This window comes from Passer domesticus, chromosome 4 (assembly GCF_036417665.1).
Source record: "Passer domesticus isolate bPasDom1 chromosome 4, bPasDom1.hap1, whole genome shotgun sequence".
In the NCBI taxonomy this organism is placed as follows: Eukaryota; Metazoa; Chordata; class Aves; order Passeriformes; family Passeridae; genus Passer; species Passer domesticus.
In genome coordinates, this window is record NC_087477.1 from 3,442,650 (window position 1) to 3,462,792 (window position 20,143).

Consider the following 20,143-nt stretch of genomic DNA (forward strand, 5'->3'; position numbering starts at 1 on the left):
GAGCCCGGAGCAGCCTGAGCCTGGGCAGAGGCAGGCTGGAAGGAGGCCCTTGGAGCTGCAGGAGGCAGCAGCCGGGCCCTGGGTGCCTCTTCCTGGCAGCGGGCGAATCCTCCGCTCTCAGAGCCCAGGTGGCAGCTGGCTGCTCCCGAGGGGAAGCGTAGCCGTGCTGGGCACAGCCCAGACTGGAGGCATTGGCCGTCTGGAGTCCGCCCAGGAGCAGAGAAAGGCCAGGGGCAGGCGAGGGCCGGTGGCCTGGCTGAGGATTCCTACTCTTCTGCCGGCTGCCCTGTGACTCCTGGCAAAGGGCAGCAGTGTGTGCAGCACTCTGGGCAGCGGCGCAGGGAGCCGGGCTGCTGGGCAGGCTGGAGCACAGGGCAGCGTCCTTCAGGCACGGCACTTCTGCCAGGGCAACCCAGGCCAGCCTGAGGCACTGACAGCTTGGCAGCTCACATCTGCAGGAGCCAGTGCCTCCCACAGCTCTGCCAGGAAGCGCCTGCAGGCCTGCAGTTCTGCCCTGAGCCACAGCAAAGGTGTGAAATGCAGAGTGTTTTGCAGAAATATTCAGGGCCACCAGGCCAGCCTGCTTTGTGCTCTCTGGAGCACAGCAAGCACTGTGCAATGCTGCTCTGAGCTGCTGGGAGAGAGGGAATCGGGGATGTGCCTGAGGTTGTACTTGAGTAGTGAACTGATTTGGAAAAGAGCAGAATAATTTCATCAGGCAATCTGTGTTTTCCTGGTTAATTTCTGAAAGAAAGTCACCATGTGTTGCACACAGATAGGGGTATTAGAAAAGAAAGGCCTTATAAAATCAGGCCTTGCTCTGCTCAATTACCAGGTGGCCTGTTATGTCTTCTATGTGCAGCTAGCTAACTTCCCATGTGAAAAATCATAAGAATGAGTGCAGTTAACACAGTAAGCTTTTGTGGTTAGAAAACAGTTTGCATCTGTAATAAATAAGAAATATGTCCCACGAGAGTCCACAGAGGAAAAATGTAAACACCTGAGTAACAGAGAAAGTCTTAGCACATACACACAAAAACACCTTCTAAGCAATGAATTGTGTGGCAAGGAAACTACCAGGCAGTTGGAATTGAACACGAGGGCTGTGAAAACCACATAAAAATGTGTTATATGAATAAAGAATTGGCTTTCCCTGCATGAAGAAATGGAGTCCCAGTTGCTTTATTGACACAGCAATGTGGTGTGACTCAGCAAGAGCGCTTGTATGGTGTATTGATGAAATGCTTGTGTTTGATTCCCAGAAAAGGAAGGAGAGGCATGAAGTGTAACAAACAGGGCTTAGTCTTGTGAATTCCTTTAGCTTTAACGGGCAGTGCTGAACCCTGTATTCCCCCATTGCAGTGATGAATGTGTGCAAGTGGCTATCTTAGCCTTGAGAATAAAGAGAGAGGTCCTGCTAAGAAGGTAGCTGGAATGCATTGGAAGGGAAGAATGTGTTCTTAGAAGGCTCTTTACCACCAAAGGAGAATTTGAGGAATCTGATATTTCCCAAACCACTGTGTCAGTAACCAGAGTTATGTCCGAGGTGCTGCCATATTTGATCCATGTTAGAGCAGGTTGATAAGACAATGAAGAAAAGTGTGTTGTTTAAAGGGGGGAACCTGACCCTTGAAAGAGAAAGAATGTATTGGTCAGTGGGTGGGCAGTTCGGCTTTGAAAGGGGAACAATGCATCATGGAGCCCTTGTTGGCAGGGAGTCATGGAGTATGGTGAGCCATGGTGGCCTCATCTCACACGCCGGCCGTGTGTGAGCTGATGCTGTAACTGGGAAAATCCCACTCCTGAGCAGGAGATAGAAGGCCTGGTTCTGGGGTGGAGGGGTGAGAATGATGAGATGCACACCGTTTTGATCCAGGGGATGTCCTGGAAGTGCACTGCCTACCTGTGCCTCCTACTGAGCACCACGCTCCAGCTCCTTCTCCTGCTCAGCGGATGTTTGGGAAACCAGGGGTTGGTATGTATTATTTGCTACTGCAACTAATGGAATAAGTTTGCTTTGCAAGCCCAGTTGTGTCTTAGGTGCTTTTCTGCATGGGTCTCCTCCTGAACCTGTGGCAACCACCATCAGGGACCCACAGGACACTCCTACTCTGATGGCAATAAATTCTGAGAAGAGGTTTAAATATGTCAAATAATTTGGAGTAATGTTTAGCCTGTGAGTTTCAGCAAAGTATTGACTATGTCTTAGTTCCATGGATACAAACTACTAAGTCAGATTGCTGGGTGTGCATGTGTTAGGGAAGTGAATCCCTACACACCCAGCACTGAAACAAAGTATTGCTTTCTTTCTAACCCTGAGCTGGCAGCAGGGATCAGGCCCTGCTTGGTGACTTTCATTTTGGCAACTTCTGTTAGCAGGTAAGAAAGGTCCCAATGAAACCTTTTCCAGCTCTTTCCCTCTGGTTTCTCTTTTTAGATACCAAAGCTCTGTGCCATGGGTGGTCTGGATGTGTGCGGGCAATGCAGCTCTGTTCTGGTTTGGAAGCAAAACTACTGAGAGACTCCAAGTCAGAAATACAATTTATTAGGAAAAGGGAAAAAAATCCCAAAATGCATGCAATAACACAAAAGAAAAACCATGGGCAGAATCAGAATACAACCTGACCCTCTGCTAGTTAGGGTGGTGGTAGCAGTCCAGATGAAATGGTCTTGTTGAAGTGCTGATCCCATAGAAAAGATCTGGTAGATCTTCTCTTCTGGAAACCACTTGGCTGGGGCCCCTTGTTCTGTCCCAAATCCCAAATGATATCCAGGTGGGGATGCTTAGCTCCTCCCCGCTGGGGGGAGCATCTCACAATGGGCTGATATCATTCTGAGTCATGCAGTGGGTCCTTGACTGCCCATTAAACAGAAATGGCTCCTGTAGGGAGTTATCTCTGAGTCATGGGGAAAGGCATTGATGGGCCCATTAACAGGAGATAAGGACAAAACAATGCCCCTCCTGTTTTCAACAGCTCTTGAGGATGGGAATAGAATATATCTTTATATTGTAACCTAGAAAACTCCAAATGAAATGGAATTTACTTGGCCCATGGAGGTCTTGCCCCAGCAGCAAGACTGTGAGAACAAATCAGAGTCTAAAAGAGAAATGAGTAAATTTTGTCAGGAAAACTCACTGAAATAGACAAAAACACTTCCCCTTGCACTACTAAGAGGAATTCCAGAATTCCAGTGGCTTCTAAAGAAAAAGTGAGCTCATAGAAAATGCTCTTCGGAATACAATACCAAATTACAATCCTTTCTAGAGAAGGTGTTATTATAGGAAATGGTAATTTAAATCCCTTTTTATCATCCTTGTGAAAAGTGCTCTCAATCTTTCCACAAATTTATGGTTTGACCATTCCTGATTGCTTTGGATACTCAGCCACAGCCTCATCAACCTGGGGACTGTGTCTTGTGTCAGAAAGCAGAACAACAAGCCACCTAAAGAAAAGTGGAAAGAACCATTTGAAGAGTTCCTAAGCACTCCTGCAGCAATAAAAGGGGATGGGATCAGTACATTGATACACCTGCCCCCAAGGGAACCAACCCCAACATATAAGGGACTTGGGGGAGGGAATATAGATGAGAATTTGAAGCCTCTATTTGTTAAAACATGGAAATAAAACTTTCTAATGCACTGTAGAGTGAGTTAGAAGAAATCCCATCAAGGGGAAGATATGTCATGAATGGGTAACCATGAAGTCCTCAGTCTCAGCCCAGCCTGGGCAGCAGCACTCTGGCACGCTCTGTCAAGCAGCAGCAGCCAGCAGGCCCAGGGGAGGCAGCCCAGCACAATTCACCCCATGCCCCCCACGGCAGCATCCCTGGGGCTGCTGCACTGCAGAGCTGGAGGAGCACCCCTGAGCCAGGCAAAAATGGACACAAGTCTCAGGGTTTAGGAGGTGACATTTTCTTGAACTTGGCTTGAAGGAGAACAGAAGGGCAACAACGGCTCAGGTGTTCAATCACAAAACACCCCAAGGGCTCTCAGGTACAGGGACTCAACATCATTGGCTTGGAGACAATGGAGGAATTTGTAGAATGCTCTGCAAGGAAGAAAGGGGCATTCCCAGCCACCTTTGTGTGTTCCCAAATATTATCCTCCCTCAGACAATTTCATATCCTTTCCCAAGAGAAGATTATGGTCTTGTTGCTAACATGTCCTCTTTTTCAGCTGAATAAATAAATGGCAAGAAATTTAGGAAAAGAACTAGACATCAAAGTCCCCATAGGTCTGTGCAGGAATCAACATCTGTGTCTCTCTAGAAAGACTGGTTGTGACTGACTAGTTTGGAGAAATCTACGAAACTGATAGCGATCCTGAAGGGACACTGGAACGGAATTTCTCTTTTTAAACCTATTGATGTACCTTGCCTCCAACACTTCTCCATGTCTTTTACAAAACTCTTACAGAGATCTGGATCTTCCCTGGCTCATGACAAGGTGAGGCCATGCTCTCCAAGCAGTCTTGAGAGCTGCTTCAGGTGACAGCTTAGAGCAGCCCATGGGCACTCCTCTGCAACCCTCCACAACAAGGTCATTTGGGGAGGAGGTTGTCCTCTATGCCTTCCACCCCTTAAGGCAAAGACCTTAAATTCACAAGAAAATCAGAAAACAGGCTTATTCTTATCATAAAGAATTTCCATTTGCTACAATATTTTCTTAATAGGTGCTCAATTTCATAATAGAGGTACTGGGCTTCCATTCTCTACTGATAAGTTTCATTCAGTGGACAGAGCTAAGTCTTGAAGAGAATATCTGACCAGAAGAAAGATTCTCCAAATATGATAAAACTGATGATAAGAGAAGGAGTTAACAGTAATGCAACTTCTTTATTGCTAAAGTTCAAGACTAAATTCTCTAATCTTAGACTAATTAATCCTACATTTTTAACAAATAATCATCTCCTTATTACTAACTTGAGGAAACCTAAAAACATAATTTTCTTTTAAAATTAAACAGCTGGAGCTCATAGATGTTCCTTTGCTGAAGCAGAAGACTGGTGCCAGGACTCCAGGACTTGCTGCTTGCCAAATTCAGATATTCATTGCTGAATGTGGGACAGCTTTTTGTGGAGCTGCTGGCACCTGCTCTTCATCTCGGAGTAGCTGGGGCTACCCTATGAAGGAGAAATCAAAAGAAAATTAGTGCGTGCCAACATTTCTGCAGAGTTTAGAATTTCATGACCTTTCCTACAAAATAGCCTTGAGGCACACTCAGCTGGTCCAGTCTGGCTTTATTCATGTAAAACAGTAAAAATACACTCAGTTTATCTTTTGAGCTACTTTTCTCTGTGAGCCACCACCCTTGAGGGAACTTTGCAAACTGAGGCTGTTATAATGCAGACTGAAAAACAAACTCTAGACAAGTCAGAAACTACAACAACAAAAACCCAAAGCATATCAGCTCCTCAGGAGGGAAAAACTCATTAATGCTCAAAGCCACCGATGGGAGTCAAACCTTCTTGATTCCCTTCTCCCTCAAATCGACAGGTGTGAGGTTTATCAAGCTCATGATCAAATCCAAGATGAAGTGGCAATGAGAATAATAGATGCCACTTCCCAGCACTCTCACACCAATGCTTCTGCTCCTATGGGCCTTAAGGTCTGGTTCTTATTGGATGACAAAGTCTCCCTCCACAGGAAATGAACATTTCCAAGCATCCTGAGATTAATATTTACAAGCCACACATCTTTAACAAGTTGAAATTCAGTACCAGGACAGACAACAACTTGTGCTAGAGATGCATCCCAGGCCAGCTACACCAGACTGGTGTGTTGGACAGGTTTGAAAAGAAAACTACAGATGCCTTTCAACATTTTGGGAGGCACCAGAGAAGCAGTAGCCTGCACTACTGGCTTCTGCCCAGTGACATTTGCTGGCAAGAGCCCTGGCACAGGCCTCACTGCACTGCTGCCCTGCAGGGCCAGACCTGCCCTCAGCCTGGCACGGAGCATCCCTGGCTGTATCCAGTGTGAGCCGGGGCCCTGCCGCGCCTGCTCCAAAGGCCGCAGCTGCCCCAGAGCCCCAGAGCTGCAGGAGGCCTGGCTGCCCCTGCCAACATCACTGCCCCGACACAAGCTGCGAGCAATTTCCAGGGCTTTATACCACACACACACTTCTCCCTCCCCTCCTGCAAATGCCATGAGGGGATGCAGCAGCACTGCTGCAGCTGAGCCTGTGCAGCTGCACTGCAGGAAGGGAGGGCCCGTCCGGGCCTAACCCACCTCGGTGTTCATCTCTGCACTTCCCCCCACCTGGCCCATCTCCTCCTTTACCTTTCTAGCTCCCTAGTTCACAGTTACTTTTAAATAATATCTGTAGTATTAATTCTGAAATATGGTCTTCCTTGCACCAAAATTCGAACAGAGGCTTCTCTTAATAATCAAATTTTACTCCATCATTATCCACACTGAAGTTAGGAAAAGCAGCACATTAATACCTTCATTGAAATCCAAGGGACACTACTGCTTCAGCCTCCCCAGCTCTCTTCACATCTTTTTGGACATGCTAGTCCTCTACACATCCATGCTGGCATTCTAGAACTCCAACATTTGTCTTTTTTTTAACCTAAAGGGTGCAGGGGAATGGAGCCCAGACTTGGAGGCAGGGTGTTGGCTTTGACATCCCATTCCATGGGGATGGCTCTGACATTCCTGTAGAATAGGATGTTAAAGCCAGCACCCAGGAAGAAGAGCGGCCACCAGCTGCTGCCTGGATGTAACTGGGCTACTGCTCAGTTCTCTGCTTCTTGCTCCTGACAGGACTGATAAAGCCAGAAGCCCGAGGCCGTTTCTGCAACAAAAACAAAATAATTCATTCTTCTATGATCACAATCAGGTTTTGCTCTCCATTCTAAAAAGCAGCATCTGTGAATTGGCAAAGTTTTAAAATGCACCATTTGAAATTAAAAATAACTGTCAGACCTGGAAGACCTGCAGGTAAATATCTGCTCTGCTGCATTCCTACTTTCTCATCTTAGCACTTAGCAAGTCCTTCTCCAAGTCTACTGCTAAAAGGCTTTGGGAAGTAGAGGCTCCCTTCAGCAGCTCCAGCAAAGCCTCCCCAAAATGGGGATGCCAGGTAAGTCTTGACTAGGTCCCAATTACTGCTTGCACACACCAGGAAAAGACTCAGCTTTTGCTATCAAACACCCACATAATTTATTACAGAGGAACTTGGCTGTTTTAGACTTTTATGCATTAAAAACAAGATTAATGCTTCACTATTACAACCCATGAGTACAGGATGTTATGGTTGGTTGTGAATTCTCATCAGGATGAACACAGACACCAGTCACATGTCCAGAAACTCTTGTGCATTTAGGTACAGCTGTCTTAAATCCAGCAGGCTCACCCACTCCGCAGACTCATAAGCTGTTGGCTAACAAGTCTTTAAATTTGTACAAGAGAGTTTCACAAGTGGTTACCAATGAGCCCTTGCTGTTGCTCAGGGCCCTTCAGTCATCTCTCAGCTCCTCCCAAGGAGCTTCTCCAAGGTGCTGCCTCACGAGCCACAACACATGGCCACAAGCTCCCCACAGGCACAGCAAACCTCAGGGCCAGGGATGGAGTAGAACAGGACAGCCGTGCTGTGCCCAGGCAGAGGGAGGGAGGAGAGAAATTAAGGCAGAGGAGGGAGTGAGGGAATAGCACCATTCTGTAGGTGCTGTGTTTTGTCCAGCCATGTGGATAGTGCAGAGCTGGGGTCAACAATGAGAGTGACAGAGAGACAGAGGGAGAAGAGAGCAAGAGGGCCCCATCTGCCCCACCTGGTGCAGCCTCTTATGCACAGGAGATTTTTCATGCAGTTCTGTCACACAGGCAGAGCCAGCCCTTTGAGCCCTTCTCCAGGGAATGAGTTGAGGGTGGGGACTGAGCTCAAGTCTCCAGGCAGAGCAGAAAGTTGGATCAGGACAATGCTGCTCCACCCCTGCTGGATCCTCTCTTCTTATCACAACCTTGAGGTCACAGCAGTGTGTGGCAAAACATGCCTAGGCCTGGTCCTGCACATTCCCATCACAGCTTCTACATCACCAGCAAGTCTGCTAAAATTTACTATACAATGCAGAATATTAAAAATGCACAAAATACCTGAGCAGGTCTTGCTGGAGCATCTGTCTCAGAAGGCCTTGGAGATGTTGCTTGGCTGCTGCTGGTGGGGTTCTGAGATGGAGCTGATTTTCTGTATGGATGGTCCAAGAGTTCATGTTACAAAGCCTAAATATCAACTGTCATAGTTCTTTCCTTGCAGGGAAAACAGCCCTTCAGTGTCAGGACTCAAGGGAAAAACATGAAGCAGAGTTGAGGGAGCTTTAGGCAGGACATCAGGAAAACATTCATGGCCCAGAGGGTGTTTGAGCACTGCACCAGGCTCCCCAGGCCAGTGGTCACTGCAGCGAGGGCTCAAGAACAGTTTGGACAACTCTCTTGGGCACAGGGTGTGATTCTCGTGGTGTCTGTGCAGGGCCAGGAGTTGGATTCCATGACCCTGGTGGGCCTCTGCTGGTGCAGCATATTGTAAGAATCTAGGCTTCATTTCCCAGGGCTTTTTTTCTGAAAAGGCTCTTTTCCTTCCCCAAGAGACTGAACTTACCTAGAAAGTATTAACTTCAAACTCTTTCTTTCGATTTTACTGTAGCCAGGCCAATCAGTCTGAAGGGTTTGAAATAGATCTTCCTTCAGACTGAAGGAATTCTCCTTTGCATTCAGGTTGGCTACCTACAGGCAAACGTTTAGGAAAACAAATCTTCATTACACCTATATGCAAACTACAGAAATCTAAAGGAGCTACTTCAGCTGGGAAGGCAGAACATGGCTCTCATTATGTTGTGAATGTCTGCAGGGTGAAAAAGCCCTGCCACTGCCTGGGCAAGCACAGCAACAAACTTTGCAGGTTCAGGGAATGAGTTCCTAAAAGTCACCCTGCGATCAACTAAAACTGTACACACGTTGAATTTGAGTCCTTTGCCTAGGCTCCAAAACTCTTTTTCTTAGCTAAAGAGGAAAATAATCCTATTTAATATAATAATGCTTGCATAATTCAGCAACAGCACCATTCAGGTGCATGGGGAATATTTTAAAAGGAAAGAAGGAGCTACTGCATCTTTCCATGGGTGTGCCTCTGATGAAAGCCTATCAGAAAGAAATACCAGTGGAACTTATCTTGAAGGAGTATTGGAAAAGTCTCTAATTTGAACAGGTGAGGAAGTAGTAAAATTATGAACAGCAGAACAGCATGATGGAAGAATTGCTGGCACAAGCTCCATGATCTCACCTGCTGAAGGATCTTTCCAAGGGAATCCTTGTCCTTTGGCCTGACTCCATCTCTCTGCAGCCGAGCAAGTAACTCTGGCTCTTTGTAATCCCTCAGAGCAAGCAGATGAATCACCCTGTCCCTGTAGGGTCGACCGTAAACAGCAGCGCAGCCGCTCCAGTCGATGTCTGCAAGTCTCACAGGCACCATCCTCTTCTTCTCAGGCACAGGACCTGGATTGTTCTGTTGGGATCCTCTGACCTCTGCTTCTTCTCCTGAAGTGAGGGAAAACCAGAAACAAAGAGTTCAAATTGCAGGTTTGCAGAAGGCAAGATAGTTGATTCCAAAGGATGCACCAAGAATGTTGAACCTCTATTGGTTGGGCATTTACAAATCTAAAAGAATCCAAGCAGTAAAGCATTAGGAAGAAACAGTCCTTAAAAATACCTGGTAAAGGAATGCTATTGGGGGGTGGTATTTATGAAAAATTCTTTTTATGCATGGTGCTTTTATATGATTTCCCCAGTTTGTAAGCTCAAGCATTGGCTATATCAAGAATGGCATGGACAGTGGGAATATGTGCACTCTCAGCAAGTTTGCCAGCACCAGAGGCATGGGATGCCATCCAGAGGGACCAGGACAAGTTTGGGAACTGGGGCCCTGGGAACCTCATGGGATTCAACAAGGCCAAGTGCCAAGTGCTGCATCTTTGGGGTTGGGACATGCCCTGGCACTGAGGCACACTTGGGGATGAAGGTGGGGAGGACTTGGAGGTGCTGGTGGATGAGAGGCTGGATATGAGCAAAAAACCATATAGATATCCAGTAAGAAAATTAAATGGAAGCATATCTGAAAGGGGTCCATCACTTTAATACCCTTTGCACTTGGATTGTGTGACTCCTTTTCTGCCTGGGTCCTGAGCTCCCTGCTCTTCTCTTTGGCTTTGATCATGGCAAGCATTTCATAAAAATACAAAGGATGGGATTTTTTTACCCTGTCTCATTCTGTTTACTCACCCTTGGACTTGGGAGTCTTCCCCTGCACCCTGGCAGACACTGGGAATCCAGAATGTATCTGAAACTTATTCTTCTCTTGTTCTTCCGGGGTGGAAGTGGAAATCAATCTGACAATTGGAGACGGGTTCAAAGTTGAACAGGATGTGGAAGGCAGGTCCAAGAAAGAAGGAGAGTGGCCACCAGCTGTTGGCTGGACATCACTGGGCTCTTTGTCAATCCTCTGCTTCTTGCTCATCACAGGACTGAGAAAGTCAGAAGCCAGAGGCCGTTTCTGCAAAGATGATCCCGATTAGTTTTGCTTCCATTCTGAACAAACAGCATTTCTGAACTGGCAATGGTTGAAAACACACCTTTCTTACCTAAAACAGCCTTTCAAACAAGGAGTGCTGCAGCTAAATATGTTCTCTATTTCATCCCTACTTTCTCACCCCAGTATTCAGCAAGTCTTTCTCCTAGTCTGTAGCTCAACGGCTTTGGGACAAAGACACTCCCTTCAGCACCTCTATCAAAGGCTTCCCCAAAATGGGGAGCTCAGGTTGGTTTTATCTTGCTCCCTGTTTCGCCTTAGACACACCAGGAAAACACTCAGCTCTTGCTGTCACACACCCACACAATTCCCTAAAGCAGCCCCAAGGAGCCGCCGGTGCAGTGCCGATCGCAGCGTGTCCAGAACAGAGATGATAACAACAGAGACCCAGTCTGGCTGCAGGTCTCATTCCTGCTGTTCTCCAGAGGAAACCCTGGATCACAGCCTCTTCCCTACCGAGCAAACACTGCTCCTGTCCGTGCACATCAGCAGCTCAGAGCAGGAGTGCCAGACACAGCTCCATGCCCGCCTGCTGACAGAAATCCTGTGGGCAAGGAGGCAGGACATAAGAGGATGCTGGGCCCTGCAACATTTCCTGCTCTGGCTGGGAAAAGAGTAGGGAAAAACAGAGCTGTGCCCTTCCTCTTCTATTTAAAGAGAATTCTTTAAGGTTTAGGAAATATACCTTTCATGCAGTGTTTTCCAAGATTCTTTCCAAAAGGTTTGCCTTGCCCTCTTGTGTTTGTAAGAAAACAGACCATGCTCCGATTTTAAGCCTGACAAGTCTGAGGTATTCCCTGATTATTGAGAGTCCTCTTCTCACACATGGGATAGTCTGAGTCAAAATGGGAGCCTAAATGCTGCTTAGGACAGAAAAACAAGTTTCCTACAAATGCCTCACTACGGGAATTTGTCCTTATTCTAGACTTCCCTAAGATTTCTCTTCAAACAGTAGCACTGGCATGTCTGTGCATGTTTTAAGTACTATAACTGCCATATCTTCAAGAACCCTGCACAGACACAGCCAGGTACCAAAAACATGTCCACATCTTGTCCTTAGCAGAGTTTCCTATGCACCATGAGAAATAAGTCATGTGTGCAAGCTTGTTGCAGGCTTTGACATTGTAACCATCTGGAAAAGTATACAGGAATCCCATTGGAAGTACACGCCTCAGGTTCATACAATATAAACTGATCATTACTGCTTCATATCACAGCTTGGACACCAAGAGCAAGTGGGATAAGACATCATTCATGGTAGAGAATGTTTAAAAAATTCACAAAATACCTGAGCAGTTCTGGGTAGAGTATCTCCTTCAGAAAGTCCCAGAGATGGTGACTGGCTGGTGCTGGTGGCATTCTGAGATGGAGTTGGTTTTCTGTAAGGATGGCCCAACATTTCAGGTTACAAAGCAAAACTATCAACAGTCATCGTTCTTTTCTCACAGGGAAAACAGACCTTCATTTCCCAGAGGGTTTTTTGAAGTGGTTGTTATCCTGACTGAACTTACTGAGAAAGGGTCACCTCCAATGTCTGTCTATCTCTTTCAGTGTAGCCAGGCCAATCTTCCTGGATGTCTTTAAAGAAATGTTCCTTCAAGCTGAAAGAATTCTCGTTTGCATCCAGGTTGGCTACCTAAGGATAGACATTTAAAACATAAATGTTCATTTCACCTAAAGGCAGACTACAAACGTAAAACTGGTACTGCAAAGCTAAAGCATGGCTGAAAAGAAATCATGCACCAGTTTTCCTGGACTTTTGTTCAATGTGAAGAACAAAGGAGCTGACATGTGAGAGGCAACAATATTAAAGAGGTGTGGTCCATTTGGGCTCTAGAAATTTGGAGGTAAGTAAATGTCAAAGTGCTGGAAGCATGGAGGAAATGGATGCTATGAAAACCTCTCCCAGCACCAGGGATCCAGGTTTTTTGGTCTTTAACACAGCTTTGAGAGTCAAAGTCCCCTATGCCACAGCTCTCAACCTTCACCATTTGAAATACAAGCAGAGGCCAGGCTTTTCTTTTCTGTTCCCTTTTCTTTTGAGTAAGACCTGAAGAACATCATCTCCATGGGCAAATCCATATTTTTCCACCCTCAGGAACACACTGGCTACCCTCTTGTTTCACCCAGCTGCATTGCCATGGCAGAGCACAGCCTGGGCCTCTAACGGGGCATGCTTTCACCATCCCGTGAAGCTCCACAGGATGCTGGCATTTGTCTCTGCAAACAGAACTGCTTTTCTTTCTCAAGCTTGCTCAGAGGAAGCTACAGATTCCTGTGGAACACTTGTAGGAGATAACTAACCTAGAGCTACACTTCAACAGCTAAAAAGTAACCAAGATACCCAGAATCAGGAATTTACTTCTTAAAAGCACAACTAAGGCTGAGTTGGAAGAGAAGGAAGGCTGTGAGTGTAAGAGCTCAGCAAGTTCACCCTACCGGTTTTTCCTCTATACCCAAAAACAATGCCACCTGCTGCGAAGTTAAGAAAAATGTGAATAATAGTTTTCAGGATGAAGTGCTGTTCACACAGCCCTTTCAGAATGTAAACCAGTACCTTGAGGCAGTTCACACTGCAAACATGAAACTACTCCTTCAAAATCTCCTTAAACATTGACAAGAAGAAAAGGGAAAGGAGAAGATTTTTCCACCTCTTACCTTCTAAGGAGCTGAGATTTGAAATCCTATAATCCCTTCTTTCATAGCTAAAAAGGAAATATTGCTGCATGATATGCTATTTAATGATAGCATAATTCAGTAACAGCCTACATGGACGGGGAATATGGGAAAAGGAAGGAAACAGCCACTGAATCCTTCCATCAATGTGAATTGTAGGAATGATCAAGAAATACCAGTGGAACTAAACAAACACCTGGAAAAGTTACTGAATAATAATAGGTGCCAAGGAATTTGAAGACTTGATACACATGACAACAAAGAACCCCTGTGCTCAAAGTTGGGAACCATCTCTATCATGGAGTATTTGCCTGAAACACCCTCCCCTGGAAAGCAATCCCCACAGATCCCAGCAGCAGTCAAGTACCATCGAGTGGCCACCAACTCCCTTCAAGTGAAATACTGCCCTAGGCAGCTACCAAAATTCTCTCCTCTGAAACTTGTCCCAGGATTTTAAGGACCTCAACTAAGTGTTTCATCCAGTTGAGACTTTCACCCTCTGAAGTTCCTCCATGAAGCAGTTAAAGAGTCCAAGGAAAAGAGAGAGGATTACAAAAAGGCATGAGAAGCAAGCATGTTACAAAGAATTTATCATTGCCAGCCATTCTAGAAAAACAACAATGCCTCCCAAGTTTGGAAGGTTTCTTTCTTTCCTCACATGGGCTTGCCATTGGGGGGAACTGGGTAAAGCTGATGGAAAAATCTAAACCAGGAGTATTTCCTAAGCCTCTCATTAGTTTCTAATTGAAACCCTGAAGTAAGACAGCTGAGAGTTAGCATTGCTGGCAGCAACTCCAGGATCTCACCTCCTGAAGGATCTTTCCAAGAGATTCCTTGTCCTTTTCCACAACTCCCTCTCTTTCTAAGTGGGAAAGTAGCTCTGGCTTCTTGTAATTCTTGAGAGCCAGTAAATGAATCACCCTGTCTCTGATGGGTTGTTGGGAAACAGTCCTGAAATTTCTCCGGAAGAATTTGGCAGGGTTCATGGGCATCGTTCTCTTCCTCTCAGGCACAAGATCTGGAGAGCTGCATGGGGCTCTCCTGAGCTCTGGTATTTTCACTTCAGTAAAGGAAAAACAGAAAAAGAGTTGTCAAATGGGGGGTTGGGAGAAGGCAAGGAAGTTGATTCAAAAGGATGTACCGAGACTGCTGAAACTCTGTTTGTTCAGCATTGATAGATCAGTAAGAATCCAAACAGTAAAGCATTGGGAATAAACAATCCTTAAAAATACCTGGTAAACGAATGATATTGGAGTCATGGTATTAATGAAAAATTACTTTTATGCATGGTGCTTTTGTATGATTTTCCCAGTTTGTAAGCTCAAGCAGTGAGCTATGTCAAGAATGACATGGACAGTTGGATTAAATGCAAGCTTGGCAAGTTTGCCAGCACCAGAGGCATGGGATGCCATCCAGAGGGACAAGGAGAACCTTGGCAAGTAGGGCCCTGGGAACCTCATGGGATTCAACAAGGCCAAGTGCCAAGTGCTGCATCTTTGGGGTTGGGACATGCCCTGGCACTGAGACACGCTTGGGGATGAAGGTGGGGAGGACTTGGAGGTGCTGGTGGATGAGAGGCCAGGCATGAGCTGACACCGTGTGCCGGCAGCCCAGAAAGGCAACTGTGTGCTGGGCTGCACCAGGGGAAGCGTGGCCAGCAGGTCGAGGGAGGGGATATGACACACCAGGCACTGCTTTGAAACCAGGAACTCGTGCTTGGTGTCTGATGGAGACTCTCTGAGTCCTGGTGAGACATCCGGGAGCTTTGTGTCTTCCATCACACACACACAGACTGACCTTTCTTTACACGCTCCTTCAATCTTTCAATGTACGTCAAACTTTTAATGCCTTTCTCCACTTCCTGTTCCTTGGACCATGCCTCTCTGATATTTGCCTGCAAACCTAATGACACAAACATCACACATTTCAATTACTTAGAACAAGGTAAACATGCCAGTTATTGAGTGGGGACACTGCTAGTGTTTTGAGAAGTTCAATCCGATGTAGGTACAGAAACTTCCCACAGCATTCAAGCAAAACACCTCCCAAAATGATACCCCTGAATGACTTCTAATGAAAATTACCTGAAACCATAACCAAGCATCAAGATGAAAATTAGGTAAGAGTTCTTCACCACAGGGTGGTCATGCACTGGGACAGGCTCCCTTAGTGGGCTCATGGCACCAAGTCCAGCAGAGCTCATGAAGCATTTGGACAAGGTCCACAGGCACCTGGTGGGATTCTGGGGACAGAGCTGCACTTGCATGTCCTTGTGGATCCCTTCCAAGTCACATATTCTCTGATTCGGTGACACAGACCAGTCCCAAACTGATACTGCATGGAGCATGTTACAAAAGGCAACCTGTACCCTACCAGCAACCAGAGCTGTCTCACCTGAGATTCTCTGTGCCAGCCCAAAGCAGAAGTGGCCCCAAGTTCCACAATTGTCTCACTACTGCCAGTCCTCAGACCCCAGCTACTAAATGTTAAATATTCCCTTAGGATTTACGTAGACCACCACCAAGAATCACACAAATCTTCATTCACATGTGAAACAGAATGTCCCGAATGAGAAATTCAGAAGTTTAGTGTTGTCTCTCCAAAAAGCCACCATGGTGCTGCCTCAAAATGCTCTGCACTAGGCTAAGGCAGAGCAAGAGCTGCACGTGCAGGGGCAGGGATGTCCCTGCAGGCAGGTGACCGCAGCCACAGCCAGGTGAGAGCCTGTTTTTCTCAGGGCAGCTGGCTGAACCTGGCTCAGCTCACTGCTGCAGGCAGCACCACAGAGTGCCTGCAAGGGGAATGTGCACCTGGTGTCTGCCTGGAGCCAGGCTCCTTGGGAAACAGCACTCAGAACAGATTATCAACAAATGGCAGCCCCTAAGCACATTGTGCTTTGCGGGAAGTGATGGAATCCACTGGGAAGAGGACATCAATGCCTTCCTTCCAATTTCCTTGAAAAGAACCCAACACAGTATTGTGGCAACACTGACTTATTAATGACCAATACAAAAAACTAAATCAAGCAGAGTTTCCCATATTGACCTTATGAAATTCTCTGTGCGACTTCCTCAAGGTCATTTTCTTTCAATTTCCAATTAAATTTAATGGATAATGGCAGTGCCTAGGTACAATTTCTAATTAAATTTAATGGATAATGGCAGTGCCTAGGTACTGCAAAACCAACACATTTGCTACCAAGGCAGTGAAATTAGGTACACGGAGTGGGTCCAAACCATGACATCCATGCTCCAAATTCCAGCCCATCAAGCAGTATGGGAACAAGGAAGGACTGGCAGGTTTCTCAGGGGAAAACAAACCAGTGCCTGAATGCACTGACAAGACACTGCAAGGCTGACCTGAGGCCAAACCACCTCCAGCTGAGAGCTCTGAACACAAGAGATTCCCTCTCCCAAAAATATGCTGCAAAAATGAATTGCCAAGGTGAAAATCTTACAGACATTGAACAAAATATGAAAGGCAACCATACCTCCAAGTGGGTTATACAATCTGACATCCTGCACACTTCCATTGTGTGACACCTCGCTGGCTTTTGGCTAAAAGGAAGAAGAAATTTTCTGTAAAATCTTCAGCCTACTCTCCATTACTGCTGATTAACTAGGCCCTTCATTTTAAACAAGAGCTGCACTTGCAAAGGTTTGCTGTCCCATCACTCAAAAGGGCTGCTTTGACACAGTTCTCCCTCTGAAAGCAGCCGGCTACAAAAGTGCCCTGAGAGAGCGACCCTCACTTAGCCTCTAATGCAGCCAAGCCTTCAAGTAGCAAGTCATCCTTTCCCAATTGCTGGAATTTATAGGCACAGGCTTCCCTTTAAATCAAGTGCCTGAGTACAATTGAACTGGGCAGTGCTCAGCTAACAATCCAGGTGATAGTGGTTCACAAAAAGATTAAGAATTCAGGGCATGACCCAACACTGGAATTTATTTGGCACTATGGAAGTACATCCTGGAGTCAGCTCCAAGAAGAATTTCATCTGCGTAAGGTGAATTTCGACTCTCAAGAGGCATGAAAACCCTTTCTCTTTTCCTCAGCTCTAGATGCAATTTTGAATAGATGTGAAGTGGAAACAGTTTCTCCTTGGTAAGACAGATATACCAAAATTGGGGTTACTTGGCTGATCTAATAATTTAGCACAAATTGTGTCACATTCCAGTGGAGTTTAAAAATCTCTAAAATGTTTTTCAGCCTAAGTACATTTTTTAACAAAAACAACTGCTGCCATCCAACTGCTTCATTCTGAAGGCACAATTGGCTGAGATAAAATCTAAGAAGGTATGATAAATGGACTGGAAAATGTGGACTAATTAGCATGGGAAAGGAGACATCAAACCAAATAGAAGATAGAATATTATTTAGTGGAACTGAAATTAAGAGCCAATGAAAGTTAATTTCTATGTTTGCTAAAACTGTATCAATAAGTGGAAAAGCATTGAAAATGATGTGCATGTGGCTGGAGTTCTCCACTAGGCATCACAGCTGGGAATATACTAATACATCCTCCTAATACTAGAAAATACTGTTAGAGAATTTCCTTTACCCTGACATGTTTGGTGAGTGCAGTACAACGTGGAACAATGAGAAATCCATGCATTGTGGTCAAGAGCCATGCCCAGGCATGAATTTCCCAAGTGTCCAGCATGGAGAACATGTGACTTTCACTGGCACCTCCTCAGTGTCATCCCTGAGTGCCACATCCATCAGAGATCCTCCCACTTCCACTGGCACCTCCTGTGTGTCATCCCTGTGAGTGGCTCCCACCTGGGCAGCTGCCTCCAAGGGGCCCTGGAGCAGCAGTGGGGCCCCAGCCCTGCCCAACAGGTCCCGCGGGCTCAGCAGCACCTGACACCAACACCATGGCCAAGCCCCCACCCCTGCCAGCCCGCAGAGCCCCACAGCTGCCCCTCACCTCTTGGTCCTGGGGCCTCTGGGTCACCCTGACGGGCACGGCAGTGCTGCTGGGGGCCCTGCGGGACGCAGCGCGCGCTGGGGCCCTGCGGAACACACTGGATCCTGCCCAGGCCCGCAGCTCCGCCATCCCGCTCTGCCTCGGCTGCTCCCGCTGCCACAGACACTGATCCTGCTGCAAAGGCTGCAAAATGCAAAATCCTTCTTAGCAAAATATGTTCCTGGATGTTTGGCCTTGGTGGCTTTCAAGGCTCATCAAGAAGAAGGGAGATCACCCCCATGAAACAAGAAGCAGCCACCAAGCTCAAAGGGATGGCCCGGCCTTTGAAAGGCAGGTTACTTGTTGGCTCAATTGCCTTGGTGAGGTGCAGGGCTTGACAGCCTTCAGTGACCTCGACACAGGGGAGGTTAGCAAGGCTTGGGAAGAACGATGCACCTCTGATGGTGGACACAAAGAATGCAGGATTTATGGGCACAAGGACATTTGGCAGAACCCCCGAGAAAAGGAACAAACTGATGAAGCCAACACAGCAACTGTGCTGAATCAGCTGTGACAGGGTAAAAGGCCATTCCAGCAGGAGCAGACCATGGCCACCCACTCCAGAAACCTCACTGTGAATAAGGGGGAGACTGAGCATGCAGACTATTGACCATGAGAAGTGAGAGGAAATTACCCAACAGCAGACATAATACTAATTATGAAAAGAACTAGGAGACTTGCAGTCAATGAACACTAATTCCTTTCTTTGCTCAATTGTATAAATACTAAGACACTCTGGTTCTTGTGGTGCTGGCTTTGTGAATTTGCCCCTGAGCCCCCCCTTTCTGCCCAGAGCTGTAAATAATTACCTCCACTCAGTGTGTGGATCGGCCTCTTGAACAACGAGTGCTGGAACCACCAAAGCTGGAACAACACTCGCTGTCGCTCTGACACCTCCGCTCTGGCTGCAGCCGCCGAAGGGTCTGAGCGGTCCTGCCGTGTGCCGGTGACAATGGCCACGTGTCCTTGGAAACGGGGAGTTCCATGTTCCAGGCTGGGCGGGATGTCACTGAGGAGCGGGACGCGTCACAGTTGGGGCAGAGGGAATTCACAATGGGCACAGGTGGGGAATGCCCTGCCTGGCCCATGACTGACTCAGCTCATTTCCAAGTGCAGAAAGGGGCACTCCACCAACCCCAGGTGCTGCAGCTGTGCAAACCAGGCCTAGTGAAGGGTTTCTGCTCTAACGTGCTGCACTTGGCTCTCTCGGAGGCGAAGGAGCAGCTTAACACCTCTCACCAGGGCAGCAAGGTGCAGCCCTCCCAGCACTGGGCACTCCTGTCCTGGGCCCTTCAGTCTGTGAGGCTTCCAGCACGTACACGGTCACTCAAACATCATCTCTTTGACAAAATCCCCCGACCTTTCCTCATCCCAGTCCCCTAAAAGGAAACAAGCCAGCAGCATGCCCAGGCCCCCACAGCCTCTGCAGGAGGAGCTGACATGGAAAGGCCAGTGCTGGCCCCGAGCAAAATTCTAGGCTGACATTTGTGCTGACTGCAAGTGGCCATTGAAGTTATTGACACATGTAGAAAAACATTTTATATTCAATTTATGATGGTTTTATTGTCATTTCCCCCATACCCAAGATTAGTCCAGATTTCAGTCAGCTGGCACCAAAAATAAGTGCTAGCCATAAGTTGTCCAGGCATTACAGGGAGAAATAATAAAGCATGTAGGTTAAAATGTGTTGAATATTACCATCCAAAGTTCATTTTCAATGATATCTTGTGTTAGTTTTGAAGTCCATGTCTATATCTACCCATGTCTCATCTCCTGGCTGCCACACTCACAAGGACAGTGTAGTCTGGGGACACAAAGGGAGGAATCAATTTGTCAAACACCAGAGCCCAGATCTGTAAAAGAACTGCGTGCCTTTTTGGGAATGACTGGTTTGTGTTGATTATGGAGCCCCAGTTAGGG

General features: G+C 46.8%; 1 protein-coding gene across 1 annotated transcript; it reads right to left on the minus strand.

Moving 5' to 3' along the window:
* Positions 1-4,815: 4,815 nt before the first annotated feature.
* LOC135298411 (uncharacterized) lies at positions 4,816-19,185 on the minus strand. The gene is made up of 13 exons (XM_064415968.1): positions 19,033-19,185; positions 18,185-18,367; positions 16,748-16,814; positions 15,055-15,159; positions 14,064-14,317; positions 12,093-12,217; positions 11,870-11,960; positions 10,275-10,545; positions 9,280-9,533; positions 8,599-8,723; positions 8,097-8,187; positions 6,446-6,798; positions 4,816-5,122 (listed from the first exon to the last, which is right to left on the minus strand). Exons 2-12 carry the CDS (start codon positions 18,311-18,313, stop codon positions 6,733-6,735), a joined length of 1,578 nt encoding a protein of 525 aa, XP_064272038.1. The 5' UTR covers positions 18,314-18,367; positions 19,033-19,185; the 3' UTR covers positions 4,816-5,122; positions 6,446-6,732.
* Positions 19,186-20,143: the final 958 nt, after the last annotated feature.

What these genes read in the sequence shown, in the direction of transcription:
- LOC135298411 (XM_064415968.1), bottom strand. Translation starts at nt 18,313, where the DNA reads ATGGCGGAGCTGCGGGCCTGGGCAGGATCCAGTGTGTTCCGCAGGGCC. An exon ending in TTGGAAAGATCCTTCAGGAG is followed by an intron (nt 12,218 to 14,063) that starts GTGAGATCCTGG and finishes GTCTATCCTTAG; the next exon opens with GTAGCCAACCTGGATGCAAA. An exon ending in TTGGAAAGATCCTTCAGCAG is followed by an intron (nt 8,724 to 9,279) that starts GTGAGATCATGG and finishes GTTTGCCTGTAG; the next exon opens with GTAGCCAACCTGAATGCAAA.